Below are 19,355 nucleotides of genomic sequence, written 5' to 3' on the forward strand. Positions count from 1 at the left end.
TTATGAGAACCATGTCAACAAGATTTGACTACATTGTTGGTGCAATTGAAGAGAAAACCATGGAAGGCAGAAAAACAACGTTTGCACAGGCTCAGCACTCAAAAGAAATCTGGGTTTGCAAAGTGGAAAAACAATACTATAAAGGGAAAAGAGATCAGTCACGAAGGGAACAAAGGTAGAAATACTAAAGATAAAGATTGGTGAAAGCATCTCAAAGGGAAATAAATCTTGGATTGGCATGGAATAAATAAATTTAACTGGAAGAAAGTCAAGTGCTATAATTGTCAAAGTTTTGGTCATTTTGCATAAGTGAAAAAGAAGCAAATCACTAAGAGCAAATGCTGATTATGAAGCACTAGTAGTTGAAGGCCACTCAACTGATTAAGATCATGTAAAGATTGAAGTTATGACTTGAATGAAACTTATGCAAACAACTACTCTACTTCTAGCAAAAAGTCAATAATCAACACTCATTTATTTGTATTTCTTTTGGTAGGGGAAACACGCTAGTCAATATAATTTCTGATTAGAGATCAAATTCATGATTTTTGTGGAAATATAAATCCTATTTTTATTTTAAGGGTTGTTTTTTACTATACAGATTGCTTGACTATCTTCCTAAGCAAAAAAGGAACGCATGAAAGGAATAAATGGAGGAAGAAAACATACAAAAGAAACCATAAAATTGAATTTACAAAATAAGAAAAATTAATTACAGGAAATATTTCAAATCATAATTACACCCCTAAGCTAATAGACCTAAGTTAGATCTACTATAGCTAACTGCACAAGTTGTCAAATGACAATAAGAGAACTAGCTGTGAGACCCATGAAAATATAAACAAAAGAGGTTAAACTACTTAAAACTGCAATTGTTGTCATATTTACTGATATTTACGTTGATTTAGCACCTAAAACAAGTATGGAGTGGATTCAGTAGGTTTTTTTGGAGCAGAGTCGGAATCGCTTCTTTGATATGGTGATTTGGCAGAAACTCTGCAAATACAACATAAGAAAATAACAGTAACACTATATATTAGGTTAGGCCAAACAACATCACTCAGGAAATACTGCAAAGTAAGTAACAAGAGGCAAACCAATTTGCACAATGGACTAGAGTTAAAATTAAGATTTGCTTTACTAAGAAAATGACATTATGCATCAATTTCTAGTAACACAAGTGGCTTTGGCTCTTCAGCAAGCCTAGAATTGGATGGAATCAGTTGGTATGTAAAATGTGATTTTTGAGATGGATAGCAAACAAGTAGTTGATGATATGCATAAGGAAAATCACAACATTCTGAATATTATATTATTATTAGAAGTTGCATAGCCAAATTACAAAGTTACGACAACTTTCGTGTTGTTTTCACGGTACGGCAAGCAAATAGTTGTGCTCATGCTCTTACAAGGGTATCACTATTTATGTTCCTCTCGTGGTTCTTGACTATGATCTCATTTGTATTATGAATATTTTGATTACCGGAAGTCCTTGATTTTGCTTGCGTCGAAGGAATAATATATTTATGCATCAAACAAATCTCATCACAAATTAGTTGATGTTGATGTTGAATTCACCCAAAAAAATATTAGTTGATTGAGATTGTTTCAACATTTCAATCAAGGATAGACAGAGAAATGGAGAAGGGATTTATTGTGCGAGTCAATTTGAGTTATTTAAGATTACATATAGACAGATGCAACATGCTATATTTCCTTGAATAAAAACTTGAATTTAATTTGTCTGAGAGGCATACCTGGCTTTCCTTTTCTCCATGAATCGAAGAAGTGAAGCTTTTCTAGCAATTACCATATCTTCTTTAAAGAAATAAAATTTATGATCAGGTAAATGAGAAAAACTTCATCCCTAATACAAAAAATATTTCCTTTATTTGTTTCAAAATATTAGTGATGAATCAAGAGCAATTACCAGTTAGTGTAGGAGGTGGTTGAAGACTCATATCAGGAATAACTGAAGGCCGAGTTTGAGTGCTTGCAAATGACTTAAGCTCCTCAACTTTGTCAGCAGGAAAATCATCCAATACAATAACTTCTCCATTATAAAACAATGTCAACTGTGCAGTTTCCGGTTTGTTAACCATTGAGTTATTAGTTCTGTAAAAAAAGAACAAGATTGTGTGTGAATCATTATGAAAATGAACACTTTTTTGCACACAAGCAATGGGGCAAAACAAAAATGGTTAATTGACTTCACTATTAAATGAAGAAGCACAAAAACATACCTTGGAGACAAAGAATCCACAGGTGTAACGTTTTTTGGTGTCACGTTTGTGGGAAATAAGTCCATGGTTTGTCAACTACAAACTACAGTGTGAAAAAATATATTAAGAAATCACTAAGTTGAACCTAAACAATCGCAACTATAAGAGATGAATATGGCAAAAATTGAAACACGGTTCAAACCATCAACGAGGTTTGGGTTTAATTTAACAAACTATTCCTAAATAAACGCAGGTTAGCGAAATCAAACAACCAAGAAAAGGGTATCGTGCATAGATGTAACCTAAGGGTTAAAATTAAATATTAAAATATATATATTTTTTAATGGGATAGTTAAGAAATTTTAGAAGAACTAAAAACGTTGACCTTACAAAGCATAAAACACACATTTTTTTTTTTTTATAAAAAAACTGAAAACAAAATTTTAGATATTTATAGGGGATCATTAATTAACCCTTTTTAATTAATAGCTAATAAAAAGAATATACTTTCCATCTTCTTCTTCCTCCACACGGTGGAAATAAAATTTTACAATTTGTTTCAAGGGTGCATGGCCTTTGAAGAGTGTCATCCATTTAAGTGCATGGAAGTACACATTTGACAAAAATATCCAACAGCTAAAATTAGATATTAAAATATAAGTATTTTTTAATTAAAAAAATAACACTCTTTCCCTCTTCTTCCTCTTCATCGTGGAAATGAAGTTCTACCATGTGATTTGGGGGTGCATGGCCTTTGAAGGGTAAGTGATCTGGCGTGATGATGTCCAACAATTGTTGAGATGTGAGTTGGGAATACATGTAAGCACAAAGTAAAAAGTGAGAGATAAAATTGGTTAAATAGTGTGTACCTTGAGTTGTGGACAAATGACAGACGTCGTATGGCGGACGTAGTCGTTGGAAGGCAATTACATATGGCGGACGTCAGCAAGCGTAATCTTCAATCGATGCCTTTTGTTAGTGGCCGGGGACATTACAGATCTTAGGAATCATGTCTTTAGACCGTTGGAGATGATTGATCGTGTGAGTTGATTGTTGGTGAAATATTCATGTGTTTTGGGCCTTCCTCTAGGTCCATTATGTCCAATCCAAGATGTATTTGGACCCCATGTGCACCAAGCTAGGACCGGACCATAATAGTTGGCCCCAAGTCATAATTTTGTTGTCCAGAGTGACGATAATCCATTACACCTTGTTTTTAATGTATTTTAGAAGTCGTTTTGTAGTTTTTCCAATGAGTTTTGTATAATTTGAGTAAGTGGTCATGAAAGAAGAGAAATGCACACAATACCTTAGGTTTTTCAACATTTACTTTTTAAGCGGGGTCACATGTGGCGGAGTCAAAAAAAAATTTAGATGGGCCATTAAAATTAATTATAATATATAAACACAAATTAAAATTATAATAAACATTAAGTACGAAGTTGAAGTGACGGAGTTTGACTAAAAAGTTAGGATGGATACTTAAACAATTACGTATTTAACAACTACTATAAATTATCGGTCAAAAAAAAAACAACTACTATAAATTATGAAACTTTTTTTGTACATTACGACTGTTAATTGAGAAAATTTTCACAGGACAATATGCAGGAGATTTGAAACTCATGCAAATTCAAAGGCTATAAGCCTCCGCTAACATGTCAAGTATAAGCATCACAAAATCAAGTATGCCACTTTTGAAACCGCGGAAAACTATAACTGTTTGAAAAATTGTTTAAAGTCTCGCAAAATAGACCTATAATTGAATTATTTAAATTTTTTGGGTGGGTCACTACACCACTTTGCGGGAATTTGGATCATCCGAAATCTAAATCCGACACAAAATTGTGTAAAATCTCGTAAAATACACTTATAATCGTTAAGTTTGTAATTTCTCGCTCCGCCACAGGTGTCACATTTATAAATAACTTTTATTTTTTTAGATTCATTAAATAAATTATATATATTAAATCTAAAAAACAAATGTTGCTTATAAATGTGACTAGCAACTAACCCGTGCTAAGCACGGGCCCGTGCTTCGCACGGGCTAATTCGAAGCGGGGGTTGCGCATCAAAGCACATTGCAATGTTATATGAATTGAGAAGATAAGAAAAAACTAATGATAAAGCCAACGTTAATGATAAAAGGGATAATTATTTTGACTTCCTTTTAGATTTTATTAAATAACACAGAGACCCCTTCTAATTTTCCAAACACATGAATCTCCCTTCATTTTATCCATTTCAATAACTTTGTAAATATACAATTTAATCCATCATTTTGGTTTGTTTGTATCAGCTTTCTCTTTTCACAAAGTTAAATGAAGTGTTTTTCTCGCAATGGAGAAACAATAACATTTGTTTTTACCACTAAATAGAATCTAACATCGACAATTACAGAAGAGATCAAAAGAGAATATAGAAATGAGAAATTTTTTTGTGGATGGACATTGTGGTTGATCAACGTAAAGGAAATAATCTTCGATATATCTGTTTTATTATATTAGAATTTAAAAATTAAACCACCTTGATCCAGGAACAATAAGTTGGGAAAAATTACCTACTTGAAAAATGGAAAGAAAAATGTTCAAAAATTAAATGAGTTTCATACTTGTATGAAGAAGTTAATTGCTCAAAATAAATGGAATTAACAAAGTTTAAACCATGTTATATTATAAGAGAAGTGCTTGTCAATTTAATAAAAAAAAAAAAGGGAGATTAGTATTTAGTTAAAAAATAGAGCTGATGTTTGTGTTATTTAAGAAGATCTTAAGGGAGGTTAGTTTAATTATATGTAAAAATATTAAAATATTAAATATTTTGTTATTGATAAAGATGTCGTTATGAGTCTCGTGTATAAATTGTACAAATGTATTATTTACTGTGTTGGCGGTCGATCCATTAATTGTTTTTCTCAGAGGTTCACTTTTCATTTTTTTTTAACTTGGTTTCGCGCCCGTATACGGGTTTGTTAGGTTGCGCCCGTGATTAGTGAATTTTTGTTAGGTTAGATTTGGGTCGATCAACTTGGTTTGATTTATTATGTTGTATCCCGTTTTGTGTTGTACCTGAGTCAGGTCTAATTCCCTCAGACTCTTTATCTATTTCTTTTTATTTAATATAATTTTTCATTTGACTAAGAAAAAAATAAATAAAAAACAAAGGCAATAAAATCATTTTACTCTATTTTGTGTTTGTTTATGGTAATAAAATCATTTTAAAAAATAATAATATAATGTAGTTTGTTTAGATACATCAGTATGTCCTCGTGACCTTAACTCAGTTGGTAGGGATAGTGCATAATATATCAAAGGTCCGGGGTTCAAACCTCGGCCACAACAAAAAAAAAGATACATCATTTTAAAAGAAACTTTTTGTTGCAAAATGACATCAATATTTTGAAATTTATGTTCTCTTTCAACTAAATAGGTTCTTCTGTTACGAAAGACACAAAATGATAAATTAAGTTGAGGTGTCAAAATATTAAGATGTGACAAAGTTGTGTTTTTACGGATCATTAACTTTCATAATTAGAGAAAGATAATAGATTTGATCAAAAAAAAAAAAAAAGATAATAGACTGTATTTGGTTTTTTTTTTAACTCTTTAGATATTTAAAAGTTGAATTATAAGAAAATTTGTTTTGATTGGGATTAAGATTAAGTTTGTTTGTAGATTAAGTTAGTGTGTTTTATTGAGTGGATTTGTTTTAATTTGTTTTTAAAAGAGAAAAATAGGGAGAAGTTGAAACAAAACACACAAAATGATATAATTTTGATGATATAGACTGTATTTGGTTTTTTTTTTAACTCTTTAGATATTTAAAAGTTGAATTATAAGAAAATTTGTTTTGATTGGGATTAAGATTAAGTTTGTTTGTAGATTAAGTTAGTGTGTTTTATTGAGTGGATTTGTTTTAATTTGTTTTTAAAAGAGAAAAATAGGGAGAAGTTGAAACAAAACACACAAAATGATATAATTTTGATGATGTGTCATAAGATTAAGAAGGTGTAAGATTGTATTTTTGGTAGACATTAAGTTTTATAATTAGAGAATAGATTAGAGAGAGCATACGTTAAGATTACTAAAGGAAAACACACTAATGTGAATACAATTTATGATTAGAGATCAAATTCGTACTTATGGAAATAGAATTTCTATTTTTATTTTATTTTAACGGTTTTTCTATTACCCTGATTGCTTGAGTGTCTTCCTCAGCAAAAGAAAAGGAGCGCATGAAAGTAATAAATGGAGGAAGAAAGAAAACATACGAAAATTCAAGAATGACAAAAATTAATTACAGGAAATATTTCAAATCATAATTACAACCTCAGCTAATAGAACTAAGTTAGATCTATCATACAGTCTTAGGAACTGCACAAATTTTAAACTAGCTAAGAAGCCGATCAAAATAAAAATAATAAACAAAAAAAGGTTAAACTCTTTAACACTGCGATTTCTCTGATATTTGCTAATATTTACATTGATTTAGCACCTAACACAAGCCATGGAGCGGAGTCAGCATGCTTTTCTGGAGCAGAGTCAGGAAAGGTTCTTTGATATGGTGAGTAGGCAGAAACTCTACAAACACAACATAAGAAAATAACAATATTATTAAATTAGGCTTAAACAACATCACTCAACAAATACTTGATAAGTAAATAACAAGAGGCAAAGCAATTTGCACAATGGACTAGAATCTAGATTAAGATTTTTAATACTATGAAAATAACATGATGCTAAAATTTCCAGTCACACAAAGAAAGGCCAGATTTATGCTATGCATGCATCACCAAAAGCTCAAAAAATGTTCAATCCAAAATCCAAATTAGTTGGTACCAACCGAAAAAAGATTTAATAGACATAGACATGCAGAAGAATTTTTTGTTGTGAATCTATTTGAATAAAAACTTGAATTTAATTTGTTTGAGAGAGAGGCATACCTATCTTTCCTCTTCTCCATGAATCGACGAAGTGAAGCTTTTCTAGCAATTGGCATATCTGCAATGAAATTCAATTTACCATCAGTTAAATTAAAAATAAATAAAATAAAAAATTCATCCCTGATACCAAAAACAATTTCCTGTATTTGTTTCAAATCACAATCACAACAGTGATCAATCAAATTCAAAATCAATTACCAATTAGTGAGGGAGGTTGTTGAGGGATCATATTAGGAACATCTGAATGCTGAGTCTGAGTTCTAGCAAATGATTTCAGCTCCTCAACTTTCTCAGCAGGAAAATCATCCAACACAATAACTTGTCCATTATAAAACATTGTCAATTGTGCAGTTTCTGGCTCTTTAACCATAGGATTAATAACTCTGTAAAAACAAGATTGTGTGTAAATCATTATCAAATTAATTGCAATGACTCAAACAATGGTACAAAAAATTAATTGACGACTTGAATGAATTAAAAAAGCACAAAAACTCACCTTGGAAAGAAAAAATCCATAGTTGTAAGGTTTTTCGGTGTCACGTTTGTGGGAAATAAATCCATGGTTATTCCAGAGTGAGAAGATGAACCAGGTGATGACCCTGTAGATTGAAAAAAGAAAAAGAAAACTTAAATAACCCAATTGTAACCGAATAGAGAAAAATAAGGGAAAATATCTGAAATGACATTATACTCTGTTTTACCATTTTTTGACCAAGTTCATTTAACAAAGACTATTTGAGACTTAGTTTGATTCAACATTCTAAAGCCCAAAACTATAGGAACTGAATTGAAAATAATTTTATATTTTTATTTACCATTTGTTTCAGGGGTGCATGCGTTGTGAAGGTTAAGGCCTTCGAAACTACCCTTCTTCTCCTTGAGGTATTGGCTCAATAGATTACAAGTTTGAGAAAACGTAGGTTTCTCCGACGACTTTATCAGTTTGTTGCCGGAAAAACCAGAAATGTCCGATGAAGTCGACATTGGTATCTACACGAACAGAAAGTGGGTTGAAGGAGTTGTTGTTTGAGAAAACACAACACAACAACTACTATAGATATGACGAGAGAAACTGCACACGCTTTGTGAATGAGGAGGTTTTGTTCTCGTTTTATATATAGACTTTTCAATTACATTTTTTGATAAAATAAACTAATTAGTTGTCCCCCTAAAAAAAACTAATTTGATCGTTTACAATTTATTTTGCGTCCAATTTAGTATCACAAGAATTTAACACATACTGTAAATTACAAGCACAACTCATTCTTAACTACAACGACATTGCATACATAAATCGAGATTCAAATTTCATACTTCTCACTCTTTCGCGTTTAATATTTGAGACGCAACCACTAACTTACTTGACTAAAAAAATAAATTAAAACTTGATCAAAATGTGTAAGAGGACCAATTCTAAATTAGGTTGAAAGAAATTTACGAGCTATCAAAATGGTGGATAGACAAAATAACGGATATAAAAAATTCATGCACACAAATATATGGAGCATGAGTTGAACCCTTGCAACGAACCTAACAATTTTAAAGTTGCATTCAACTTAATAATTTTGATGCTTTTGTTAATTAAGCTATAATTTGTGAAAATACTTTTCATAACAAGCACAATGTTTTTTAATTTAATAGTAATAATTAATTTAAATTTAATTTAATTGGAAAGTAGTATAACGAGTAGGGAAAACGAAATTGAAGCACGAGGAAGGAATGGGTGGTTTTGGAGTCATTTTCTTTTCTCATGCAGTTGGCAACTCTCTGACCTATATTGCACTTGTAAAGTCCAATATCTGACATTTCTTTATTCGTAGGTCATTTATTTAATTTAATAATATTGGTGTGGTGTTTTGGTGAGTAATTTCTAGAACACGTGTTCTTTGCGTTTGGTAAACGGCAGCGGCAACCTTTGTCGCTTTTCCTGCGTTAGTTCCTGCATGTACTCCGTGAAATTACGTAGTTACCCCTTCCTTGATTTGCTTTGTTGAAGATTGGGTCAATTAATTAAGAGTAATGATATTTTGACATCTATTTGATGACAACTTTGTTGACAACCTTGTTTTTCTCACTTCTTATTGGTCAAAAACAATGGAGAGAGAAAAAGAAAGAGAGAGGATAACAACATCATGTGAGTATGAGAGAGAAAGTTGTCCAAAAGTTGTCAAAAAGTGGTTGTCAAAATATCATTTCTCATTAATTAAATGCGGGTACGTTATGGTTTACTTGACATTACGAAACGCCTCGGAGGCAAGTATCACGTGAACAAACCGCGTCTTTTTTATTTTCTTTTCTATATTTAAATTTGATTATTTAATTCATTTCAACTTTTTATTGCCAAAAAAACTTAATTTCACTTTTGATTTTATATTATCTCTACTCATGAACTTAATAAATTTCTAGTAGGAGATCTCGCGTATTTACATTTGAATTAAAAAATTGAGAAAAAAGAGACAACTAAAAGAGATTAGTAGAATATGAAATAATTTGTTTATCAACTAAGGTTCGAACCCCAACCCTTAAATATTACTCATAATGTTTATATTAATTTCAATTGAAATACATTCATAAGGAGATAATGCGACAAACCCAACAAAGGTGTGAACAACTTCATTTGTTTGTCGTCTGTTGAAATCGACTTCAGAATTTGTGAAATGGGACCAAATTTCGTAACATCAATCCAGTGATGATAAAAAGTGTCTACCGTAATCTTTGAGTCGAGTAAGAAATCAACATTATCAAAATGTATGTCACGTAGCCATTGTAAGACTTAGGAGTAGAATACGTGTGAAGTTTCTTCCACGAACACTCTACACATTGGAGTAATGGACAACATTTTAGTCAGCACAAAATACCTCCTTCATCATAAATACATATCGAAGTATTTATCACTTTACAATATCAATGCAACAATTTTATTTCCACTAACATGTATTTATTTACTCCCTCATGTATATGAAAATTTTTTAAAAAAATTGTTGGTCCTATTTATAAGAAAATATCACAACTTTTAAGTTGTAGTTATTGCGTAAAAGACTGTTCTACCTTTTATTTAATGTTTGTTTTTTAATATTAGTGCGTGTATTTAATGCTTCACAATTTTTTACGAGGATATATTTGTAAAAATATCCAAAAAGTTACAATAATTAATGAATGCATTAATTTTGATATTTTTTTTGTTTATTTTTTTTGTAGAGAAATGCTAACTAGTGCCCTAAGAGTACTAGTTAAGAAGATCAAAATAAAAATAATACATTAGAAATTGGTGAAAAGTGGAATGTTTAACTTTATGAAAGTAAAAAAGTTGTTGTTTTTAATGAAATTTTTCTATTTTTAACATCCTTAACCAGCCCTTAGGGCACTGGTTAGCAAAACTATTTCTTATAATAAAGACCGGATAGAGTATATTAAAAAATTATGATGTCATTTATTTAGCATTAAAATCACTTCACCTAATTACTCTATTAATTTTACAATTAAAATCAACTCAAATAATTATCTATTTAAAAATTGTCGCTGCCTTAAAGAGAGAAGTAAAATTAAACGGGAGGACATTTACTAATACTCCATCCGTTTCATAATAAGTGTCACTTTAGCAAAAAAAAAATTGTTTCAAAATGAACGTCATTTTACATTTCCAATACAACTTTAATTTTTTTTTTCCCAACTTTTCTCTCGCACAATTTTCAATGCAGCTTTAAGTTTGTCTTTTTCTTGGACAATTTAGTAAAAGTGTTATGTCTAATGATTATTTCATTTCATTCTTTAATTTGTGTGTACATCAATTAGCTAAAACGATACTCATTTTGAAATCGAGGTAATAATAAATTTAAGATTGAAAGTGACATTGTTTTCATAAGAGTAGTGATATTTTGACATCCATTTGATGACAACTTTGTTGACAACCTTGTTTTTCTCACTTCTTATTGGTCAAAAACAATGGAGAGAGAAAAAGGAAGAGAGAGAATAACAACATCGAGTATGAGAGAGAAAGTTGTCCAAAAGTTGTCAAAAAGTGGTTGTCAAAATATCATTTCTCTTTTCATAAATGCGATACGTGAAGGAGTACAAAAGTAATGATACGCGTGGGCCACAACGTAACGGGTAACGAGGCACTTCTTCCCAAGTGCCCCATGTTCCCCTCTCTGCTGTTTTATTTTATGCACATTCTTTTTACTTTTTTTTTTTTTTTTTTTAATGCACATTCTAATTTTAATAGTAGTAGTAATATAACTATGTGATTGGTGCTGGTTAACGGTGACCGACGACAAGTGGAAAGGGACAAGGATGTGCGTGAATCAGCTGAGGGAGTATTTATTACATTACATTGTAAAGAATAAAAGAAATGAAAATACAAATACTAGTATTATGGTGACAAATACAAATACGACTATGGTATTCATGAAAAAATACAAACAACCGGTATCCAAGATAAATACCAACAAAAGTGTTCTTAAAGTATCGTTTAAACATTTAAAACTAGTGCTGTAACTTTTATATTTATAATTGAATAGTTATAATTTTTACATATGTTTAATTTGTATTTTCAAATTTTTGTGGGTTTATTGAACAATGTCTTTAGGCCATTTGATAGCAAGACATTTTTTAATTAGTGGTGCTAATTGAGTAGTAGTAGAACAATATTTGTCTTAACTGAGGAAGAAAATAATCATTTAAATAATTAATTTTAATCATTCATCTATTATTCTCCTTCATCTAAAATATATTAAAAAAATCAAAGGTCAATGCCATGCAAGATAAATCATCAATTCAATTCGACAAAACAAATTATGAACAAAATGCACATTGTTTCCTCTTTCATTATTATGATTTTGCTAGTACTACCAAAATGTTTTTTATTACTACTATCAAATTCATAATAATGAAAGAGGAAACAATGTGCATTTTGTTCATGATTTGTTTTATCGAGTTGAATTATGAATTTAACTTGAATGACATTGACTTTGATTTTTTAGTATATTTTAGATGAAGAAGAAATAATAAATGAATAATTAAAATTAATTATTTACATCCTTAAGTCTATGCAAGATATACATCCTTAACAGTGATATCAAACTGGCGTAAATCAGTTCTCCCTCTTTCATTTTTAAGAGCATACTTGTTTGGAAGACAAAGACATCCTTGATAATGTTCTCATGCTACTAAAACTTTACATCATATGAAGAGTAAGAAAGAGGTAAAGAGCGGGTGAAATCACACTAATTAATTACGGATATTTGCGAAGTCTATGAATGAGTGGGTTGAAATTTTGTAAAAAATATGATGATAAAAATGAGTTTTCGTGAGAAGTTGGTGGATTAATTAGATTACATGCGTATCAGAAACGTCCACTATTAGATTTGAATTAGGATGGTGTGAACCATATGCATTACCATATGCATCTCTTAAACGTTGTCTGATATAGAGAGATATGTTGTCAACCCTACCTTTCCCTTTACGGGTCATGTTAACTTGTGCCCTTAGGGCACAAGTTAAGAAACTAAAAATAGAATTAAAAACTAACTTTTGTATTGAAAAGACAAAATTTCAAACTTTTAATATATTGAAGGCATAATTTCTAATGAAAAGTTTCTATATTTAGTTTCTAAACTTGTGCCCAAAGGACACTAGTTAACATTTCCTTTTACATTATTAGAGAATGGAGTCGAGGAGCGACATTGACAGGATCAAAGTGTGTAAAGGAGCTTCAATCCTCACTCACATTTTACTTTATTTGTTCACGATGATTTTTAATTTTACAGAGCTTGTTAGAGCTTATAAGTTATTGGCTATTGGCCTTATCAAACATAGCCATAATGTATTTTGTCAATTACTTTAATACGTGTCACGAGCGTACGTCTTCATTAGTGTGTATGGGTAGGTAGGAAGGGAGTGGTTCACTCGTTCATCCTTTTGTTGTGAGAGTTTGCAGCCAATTTTCCAATTTATATACAATTGTCTTTTCTTGTACGCTTCCACGTGAAATTCATGTTTATCCGTCTCCATCACCATCACCATCACCATCACTATACCGCCACACCTATAACAGTCTTCCAATGAAATTTAACTCCTCCAATCTTCACCAAATACGGAAATACTACTATGCTTTTTGCATTTTCTTGTGATTCCTGTACCCCCACCCCACCCTCAATTATAACATTCGAAGGATTATTTTAGGGGCACATAGTTTCTAATCCATTGCTGGTGCTACGAGTTGGGCCATCATGGACCCGGCTTTTATGAATCAAATATGAAATTTTTAAGCGCTAATATCTTAAAAATTATTCTTCAAAAAAAATATTTTAAAAAATATGAATCAAATATCTTAAAAAATAAATAATCAAATCTTCACTTTTTAAAAATATTTAAACTTTTGAAAGAGAAATTTTTATAATGTACTAATTATGACTACAAAAAGTAATTTAAAATTTTAAAAGATACACGTGAGTTTATTTTAAAGTAGAGGTCAGAAAATATTTCAGGAACAAAAACTTGATGAAATTTCTTAGAGATTAAAAATCGAAACTTAAATTTTTCATAAGGATCAAAAACTTATTTAACTCATACATAAATAACTTTATTGTGTACAATAAAATATAATTCCTTACCAAAACAATCATGCATGAACTTAATAATTCAAAATTTGAAAATTAAGTAGTGTTAAAAAGGATGTTTCAACCATGATTTAGGTTTTGTTTGTTACATATTAAAAAAAAAAAGAGTGATTTGAAAATTAAATAGTGTTTTTTTTTTTGACAAGGAAAATTAAATAGTGTTATCAAGGATTGTTTCAACAATGATTTAGGTTTCGTTTGTTACAAATTTAAAAAAAAAAAAAAAGTGATTTTGAAAGTGATATTTTTTTTCTTAAAAAAAACTACAACAAACAGCTCTCAAACCTAAATTCTCTTGGATGATTAGTACTTAACAAAAGTTTATTATCCACCTAAACTCAATCACTTATTTAATAAAACATAAATAAATGACATCATAATTTTCTAATATATCCTCAAAAAAAAAATTCTAATATATATACATTTATAAAAAGAATTAAAATTAATTGTTGTAATTATGATACGATTATAGAAATGTTGTCCTGACTCTGACCAACTTTGTGCGCAATGTGTTCGGACGTTGTAACATGTATGTGTCAAGTTCAATTTCTACTTAGACTCGTGAAAAATAAACTTATCCTGTTTAAGGGTATGAAATACCAATCCTCAGAAGAAATTATCTTGCTTGCAATAAATCCCCCCTCTCTAGAATCAGGGAAAACGAACTACGGGTTTGTAGACATATAATTTTTATAAGCATCTGAAATTTTTTCGTATTTACAACTCCACTTCAGAAAGCTATGAAATGGAGAGGGGAAGGGAAATTACAAAAGGAGAAAAAAAGAATGTATGACATGACTGCTCCAACCCCACGAAAAATGAATCTAATACAGACATAAATTGAAGCACGAGTAAATTGAACATAACCTCAAAAATCATAATCTATATCTGTTACATTCTGGGACATGGAATGTTTAACCAGTTGTCCTTGCTCATTGTACCGATCAAGGTTCTCGCATGGAGATGGGAAAATGGTCCCTATTACACGGCCATGTACAAATGCACACTGAAAGATGTGCTTCTTCTTGTAGGTTAACCCAACTGACATGTCACGAAAAGTTACATTTCTCACAGGAATCTCTTCACTACCGTGAATACGTACCGGCACACGAACTCCATGGCCATAGACACTGGTGAAGCTTATGTCTCTTATAACTGGAAGTGCCGTAGGGTCATATCCATCATCAGGGTGTTCATTGTAATCTGTCTTCATCACAATTCCAACACGGACATTCTCAAACGTTATATTCCGATAAGTTATTTGCCGCACATATCCGCCTCGTCCAGGTGCAGTCTTTATCCTCACACCCCGCCTAGAATCCCACACAAGAAGATTCTCCACCGTGACATTGGATATCCCACCAGACATCTCACTGCCTATTGAGATACCAGCACTGTTTCATTTCATAAAATCATCAACATATTAAAATCATAATATATGATAAGAAGGTAAGCACTAACTACAAAGATCGACATTTCATAAAAAAATATGCCAAAAGGCATGGGCCATGCAGAAAGGTACGGGTTAGTTGAGCTAGGGATTCACCTGACCATAGAGCGAACAACGAGGTTTCGGATCAATATATTCATGGAAGGCCTTCCATAAGCAATTCCATACTGATCCCAACCACTCTTTATTGCTATTGCATCATCTCCCACGCTTATGTAACAGTCCTCTATCAACATATCCTCGCAAGAGTCTGTGCAAGCCATAGAAATTTGGGATTATTAACATTCTTCACCCAACAACAAAACAAGCATAGATGAACATTCCAAGTAATATTTTTCTGCCTATCTTTATGGTATATAATTGAAACAAAATCCTGATAAAGAATAACAGAAAGGTTGAACTGAGTACATCTTGTTTTCATAAAACAGACAAATACATTAACATATATTATAGAAAACAGCAGTGTAAATTCCAAAATTAATCATCCAGAGACTTAAAGACACACTCCGAAAATATTGACACATTAACAGCTTTGCTCCCTCCAAACAAATAGAAGAAAAAAGATCACTTGATCATTTCCTGCCTTATTATTAAAAATAAGGAAAATGCTAACTAGTGCCCCCGGGGCACTAGTTAAAGAAACGAATATAGTACAAATATCTTGGAACTTGTGCAGTCAAAATTTTAATAGTGCAAAAAATGATGTTTTCAATGTAACATATTCTTTTTTTGTTTCCTTAACTAGTGCCCCTGGGGCACAAGTTAGCATGACCCTATAACTACTCAAGATAGGGGAAGAACTGATCAGAAACTAGTGGTTCACAATTACAATATGAAATAAAGTTTTGTACTTGGTAGAATAGAAGATACTTGCCAGGATCTATGCCGTCAGTGTTTGGAGCTTCAAATACAGGAGCCAAAATTGTAACACCTTTTATTGTAATGTTTTTACAGTCGTATGGATGGAGCGTCCAAAAAGGAGAGTCACGTAGAGTAATATCAGTGATTACAATGTCACTAGACCACATGATCTGAACAAGTGGCCCCCTTGTATAGTTGAGACGCTTCTGGCGAAATTTTTTCCACCATGCCTGTCCTTGTCCATTTATGGTGCCATTATGCCCTGTCAATCATGGCAATAGATGAAATGAGAGAAATTTGAAATTAAGCCGAAGCATTACATAGAGAAGGATGGAAAGCAAAGGTTAAAAAGACAGAGATAGAAGTAGAACAGTCATGTTATAGTCTATCTTGGTTACAATTTCCTTCTAATCAGTACTGCTTCTAATCTATCTAGAGTATCCTGGATTGTTATCCATGAATTTATCCTTAATAGTGCATTAAGCCTCCCTTAAGAGTGATTTCTTAATCAATCAGTATAAGATTAATGAAGGATTCGGATAAATAATGAAAGATTTACGTTATCCTAAGCCTTTTTCCTTTAATAAGGTTTATGGGGGTAGCATACATTCACCAAACTAAGATACATCAAGGGAGTATTAGTAAACTATGTTGGATTCAGACCAATACAAAACTTCTAAAATTGAACAAATATAAGTCAACCAGGAAATGTTCAGATTTCTGTTCACCATTAGCTTAAGCATTAGAAATATTGGCATTTCAACTATACAGATAAGATAGCAATATCATTTTCATCTTGAGACTAAAATGAAGAGATCAAAAAAATCTTTTGATATTTCTTCTTTATCTTCAAAATACACCAAATAGATTGTATTGCAAAATAAATACTTGAATGAGATCAGTGATCACAATGACATCTAAATTCAATATTAACTGAAGACCTTTATCATGAACGGTGAAGACTTTTGAACCCTTTAACTAATTTAAAGCAAGAAGAAAATTCCTTGCCTGTTATCACAACATCTTTAAGATTCTGACCATGAATCAAACTGCCATATCGAGGCCCAGGACGCTCCCTTCCATACCCATACGAAGGCAATGGAGGCATTAGTGGCCAATACTTCTCATCCTGTTAGCCGTCACCAAAGACGACAGATACAATGTAAATAAAATGTTTAGTTACACGAGGGTGAGAAAGACATGCATTGTAAGAAACAGGTTTACCAAAGAGAAACATAGAATTACAGATAAAAGTGACTATACACCAAAGAGATCAACAATGAGTCAGCGAAATACATTATATAGTGGTAACTAACTTAAGTCATAGACGTTAACACAACACATCGTAACACGAATAATAGCAAATTTTTATATAGTGGTAACTAACTTAAGTCATAGACGTTAACACAACACATCGTAACACGAATAATAACAAATTTTGAACGTCCAAAGACATTTCATTAGTTGCTAGCGGCTACAGTCGGTTTGCCCTATCTTACTTTTAAAATTAGCAAATGGCAACTAGTCAAGCATAGAGCAACAATAATCAACTATTCTAAATTGTTAGCTACTCATTATATGAGACAGTTTAAAACTTATCATAATGCATCTAATCAGTATAAACAAAGAGTACATATTCCTGAGTTTTACGGCAATCATGTAGATCAATAATCCCATGTACCCTTCAGAAATTTCATCTTCGTATACAACAACAACCAAACCTTATCCCACTAAGTGGGATCAGCTATATGGATCAAACACCGCCATAATCTTCTATCATACATATATCATATCCCTATCCAACTCTTTAATTTCTAAATCCTTCTTAATAGTTTCTCTTGTAGTTTTTCTAGATCTTCGTCCGCCTCCAGTGATTTGACTACTCCCCATAGGATCAACACTGCTTACTACAAAATCTACAAGTCTTCTCTCTACATACCAAAACCACTTGAACCAAGTTTCTACCATCTTTTTTACGATAGGTACTGCCCCACCTCTCTCTCTAATATTGTCGTTTCATATTCTATCTTGTCCAATCTTACTACACATTCAATACAACATCTTTATCTTCGCTACTCTTATAATTTTAAGAATTTCAACTAAGCTATCAAAAAAGAAATTAAAAAAAAAATATAAACCACAGCAATTATGAATTTCCTAATTTAAAATCAAAACATATATAAAACAACAGAAACAAAACAAAAACTAAAGAGTAAAAACTAACATCAATGGCGAGAATAACAGCATCTTGAGCTAGAAAGAGGGTGATATGGCTGGTAAGATTAAAAGGTGCAGTAAGCCAACGACCAGGAGGAACATTCAACTGGGCCCCACCTTTCTTCCCGAATTTAGATATAGCAGAAACAGCTCTCTCAAATGCTTCAGTATTAAGAGTAACCCCATCACCCACACCTCCAAAATCCGTCAAATTAAAAACCACCGGTCTCATCTTCGGAATCGGCCGGACCGGAACCCGACCGAAAACCATAAACCCACCAACAACCATATTTCTCTGCCATATAAAAACCGATAAAAATGCGGCGATCCATAGAACCATGAAAAGGGTCTTGTGTGAGGTTATGAATGCTGGAACGCAGCGTTTAAAGTCGAGTCTTTGATGATGGAACCGACCCAATGTTGAGGTTTCCACCATCATGAGGTAAAGTAATGGTGAAAGTGGTTGTTACCTTTGTTTAGCGAAAGGAAAGAAATGGAGTTGGATTTAGCAGGTTAAGGTGGTGGTTGGTGAGAGTGAGTGGTTACGTAAGAATGAAGGGAGGATCTGTGTTGAAGAAGTGAATTGAAAGGGAAGAAGTGTGGAACGGAACTGGAAGTTGATTCTTATGACAATGATGGAGCAACCATGATGGTGTGGTGGATCCAAATACAAAATCATGGGATGAGATCACACCTTTAACGGGTATGCTTGGAATTTCACATTATTCAAGTTTTTTTTTTTCTTTCTATTCTTCTTCGTACAAATATTTTTCACTTTTACAACAACTATGTCTAATTAATTAAGAGAAACGCTAGCAACTCTAACTATTAAAGAGAATGTTGCTAGCATTTCTCATTAATTAATTCAGGTATATATAAAATTAGTATATCATTTTATCTTCAATTAGCATTAAATAATTTATAAAGGAAAAAGTAATTTTTTTTTATTGCCATAACATTTGGCATAAAATTTTTATCGATGATTAATCTCCGTCGGAGAATTATAGGGCACATAAAATGTGTTCTAGGAATTTGATTTTTTCCAT

The 19,355-nt window shown here is 31.7% G+C and overlaps 3 protein-coding genes across 3 annotated transcripts; all 3 read right to left on the reverse strand.

Moving 5' to 3' along the window:
- Positions 1-666: 666 nt before the first annotated feature.
- LOC146902908 (protein TIFY 10b-like) lies at positions 667-2,490 on the reverse strand. Its single transcript, XM_085738161.1, has 4 exons — positions 2,244-2,490; positions 1,931-2,115; positions 1,758-1,815; positions 667-996 (listed from the first exon to the last, which is right to left on the reverse strand). The coding sequence occupies exons 1-4, from the start codon at positions 2,306-2,308 to the stop codon at positions 912-914; spliced, it is 393 nt and encodes a 130-aa protein (XP_085594287.1). The 5' UTR covers positions 2,309-2,490; the 3' UTR covers positions 667-911.
- Positions 2,491-6,494: 4,004 nt separating this feature from the next.
- Positions 6,495-8,251, reverse strand: LOC146902909 (protein TIFY 10A-like). The gene is made up of 5 exons (XM_085738160.1): positions 7,980-8,251; positions 7,661-7,763; positions 7,363-7,547; positions 7,165-7,222; positions 6,495-6,802 (listed from the first exon to the last, which is right to left on the reverse strand). The coding sequence occupies exons 1-5, from the start codon at positions 8,146-8,148 to the stop codon at positions 6,700-6,702; spliced, it is 618 nt and encodes a 205-aa protein (XP_085594286.1). The 5' UTR covers positions 8,149-8,251; the 3' UTR covers positions 6,495-6,699.
- A 6,202-nt stretch (positions 8,252-14,453) lies between these two features.
- Positions 14,454-18,946, reverse strand: LOC146902910 (putative polygalacturonase). The gene is made up of 5 exons (XM_085731809.1): positions 18,317-18,946; positions 17,101-17,221; positions 16,106-16,354; positions 15,328-15,481; positions 14,454-15,175 (listed from the first exon to the last, which is right to left on the reverse strand). Exons 1-5 carry the CDS (start codon positions 18,746-18,748, stop codon positions 14,650-14,652), a joined length of 1,482 nt encoding a protein of 493 aa, XP_085587935.1. The 5' UTR covers positions 18,749-18,946; the 3' UTR covers positions 14,454-14,649.
- Between the last annotated feature and the right edge of the window lie 409 nt (positions 18,947-19,355).

Source organism: Medicago sativa, chromosome 8 (genome assembly GCF_051527215.1).
Source record: "Medicago sativa cultivar Bolivia chromosome 8, Bolivia_mono, whole genome shotgun sequence".
Classification (NCBI taxonomy): domain Eukaryota; kingdom Viridiplantae; phylum Streptophyta; class Magnoliopsida; order Fabales; family Fabaceae; genus Medicago; species Medicago sativa.

What these genes read in the sequence shown, in the direction of transcription:
- LOC146902908 (XM_085738161.1), bottom strand. Translation starts at nt 2,308, where the DNA reads ATGGACTTATTTCCCACAAACGTGACACCAAAAAACGTTACACCTGTG. An exon ending in ACCACCTCCTACACTAACTG is followed by an intron (nt 1,816 to 1,930) that starts GTAATTGCTCTT and finishes TCTTTAAAGAAG; the next exon opens with ATATGGTAATTGCTAGAAAA. An exon ending in ATGGAGAAAAGGAAAGCCAG is followed by an intron (nt 997 to 1,757) that starts GTATGCCTCTCA and finishes TTGTATTTGCAG; the next exon opens with AGTTTCTGCCAAATCACCAT.
- LOC146902909 (XM_085738160.1), bottom strand. Translation starts at nt 8,148, where the DNA reads ATGTCGACTTCATCGGACATTTCTGGTTTTTCCGGCAACAAACTGATA. An exon ending in ATGCACCCCTGAAACAAATG is followed by an intron (nt 7,764 to 7,979) that starts GTAAATAAAAAT and finishes TTCAATCTACAG; the next exon opens with GGTCATCACCTGGTTCATCT. An exon ending in ACAACCTCCCTCACTAATTG is followed by an intron (nt 7,223 to 7,362) that starts GTAATTGATTTT and finishes ATTTCATTGCAG; the next exon opens with ATATGCCAATTGCTAGAAAA.
- LOC146902910 (XM_085731809.1), bottom strand. Translation starts at nt 18,748, where the DNA reads ATGATGGTGGAAACCTCAACATTGGGTCGGTTCCATCATCAAAGACTC. An exon ending in TAAAGATGTTGTGATAACAG is followed by an intron (nt 16,355 to 17,100) that starts GCAAGGAATTTT and finishes CATGATTGACAG; the next exon opens with GGCATAATGGCACCATAAAT. An exon ending in CACTGACGGCATAGATCCTG is followed by an intron (nt 15,482 to 16,105) that starts GCAAGTATCTTC and finishes TGGCTTGCACAG; the next exon opens with ACTCTTGCGAGGATATGTTG.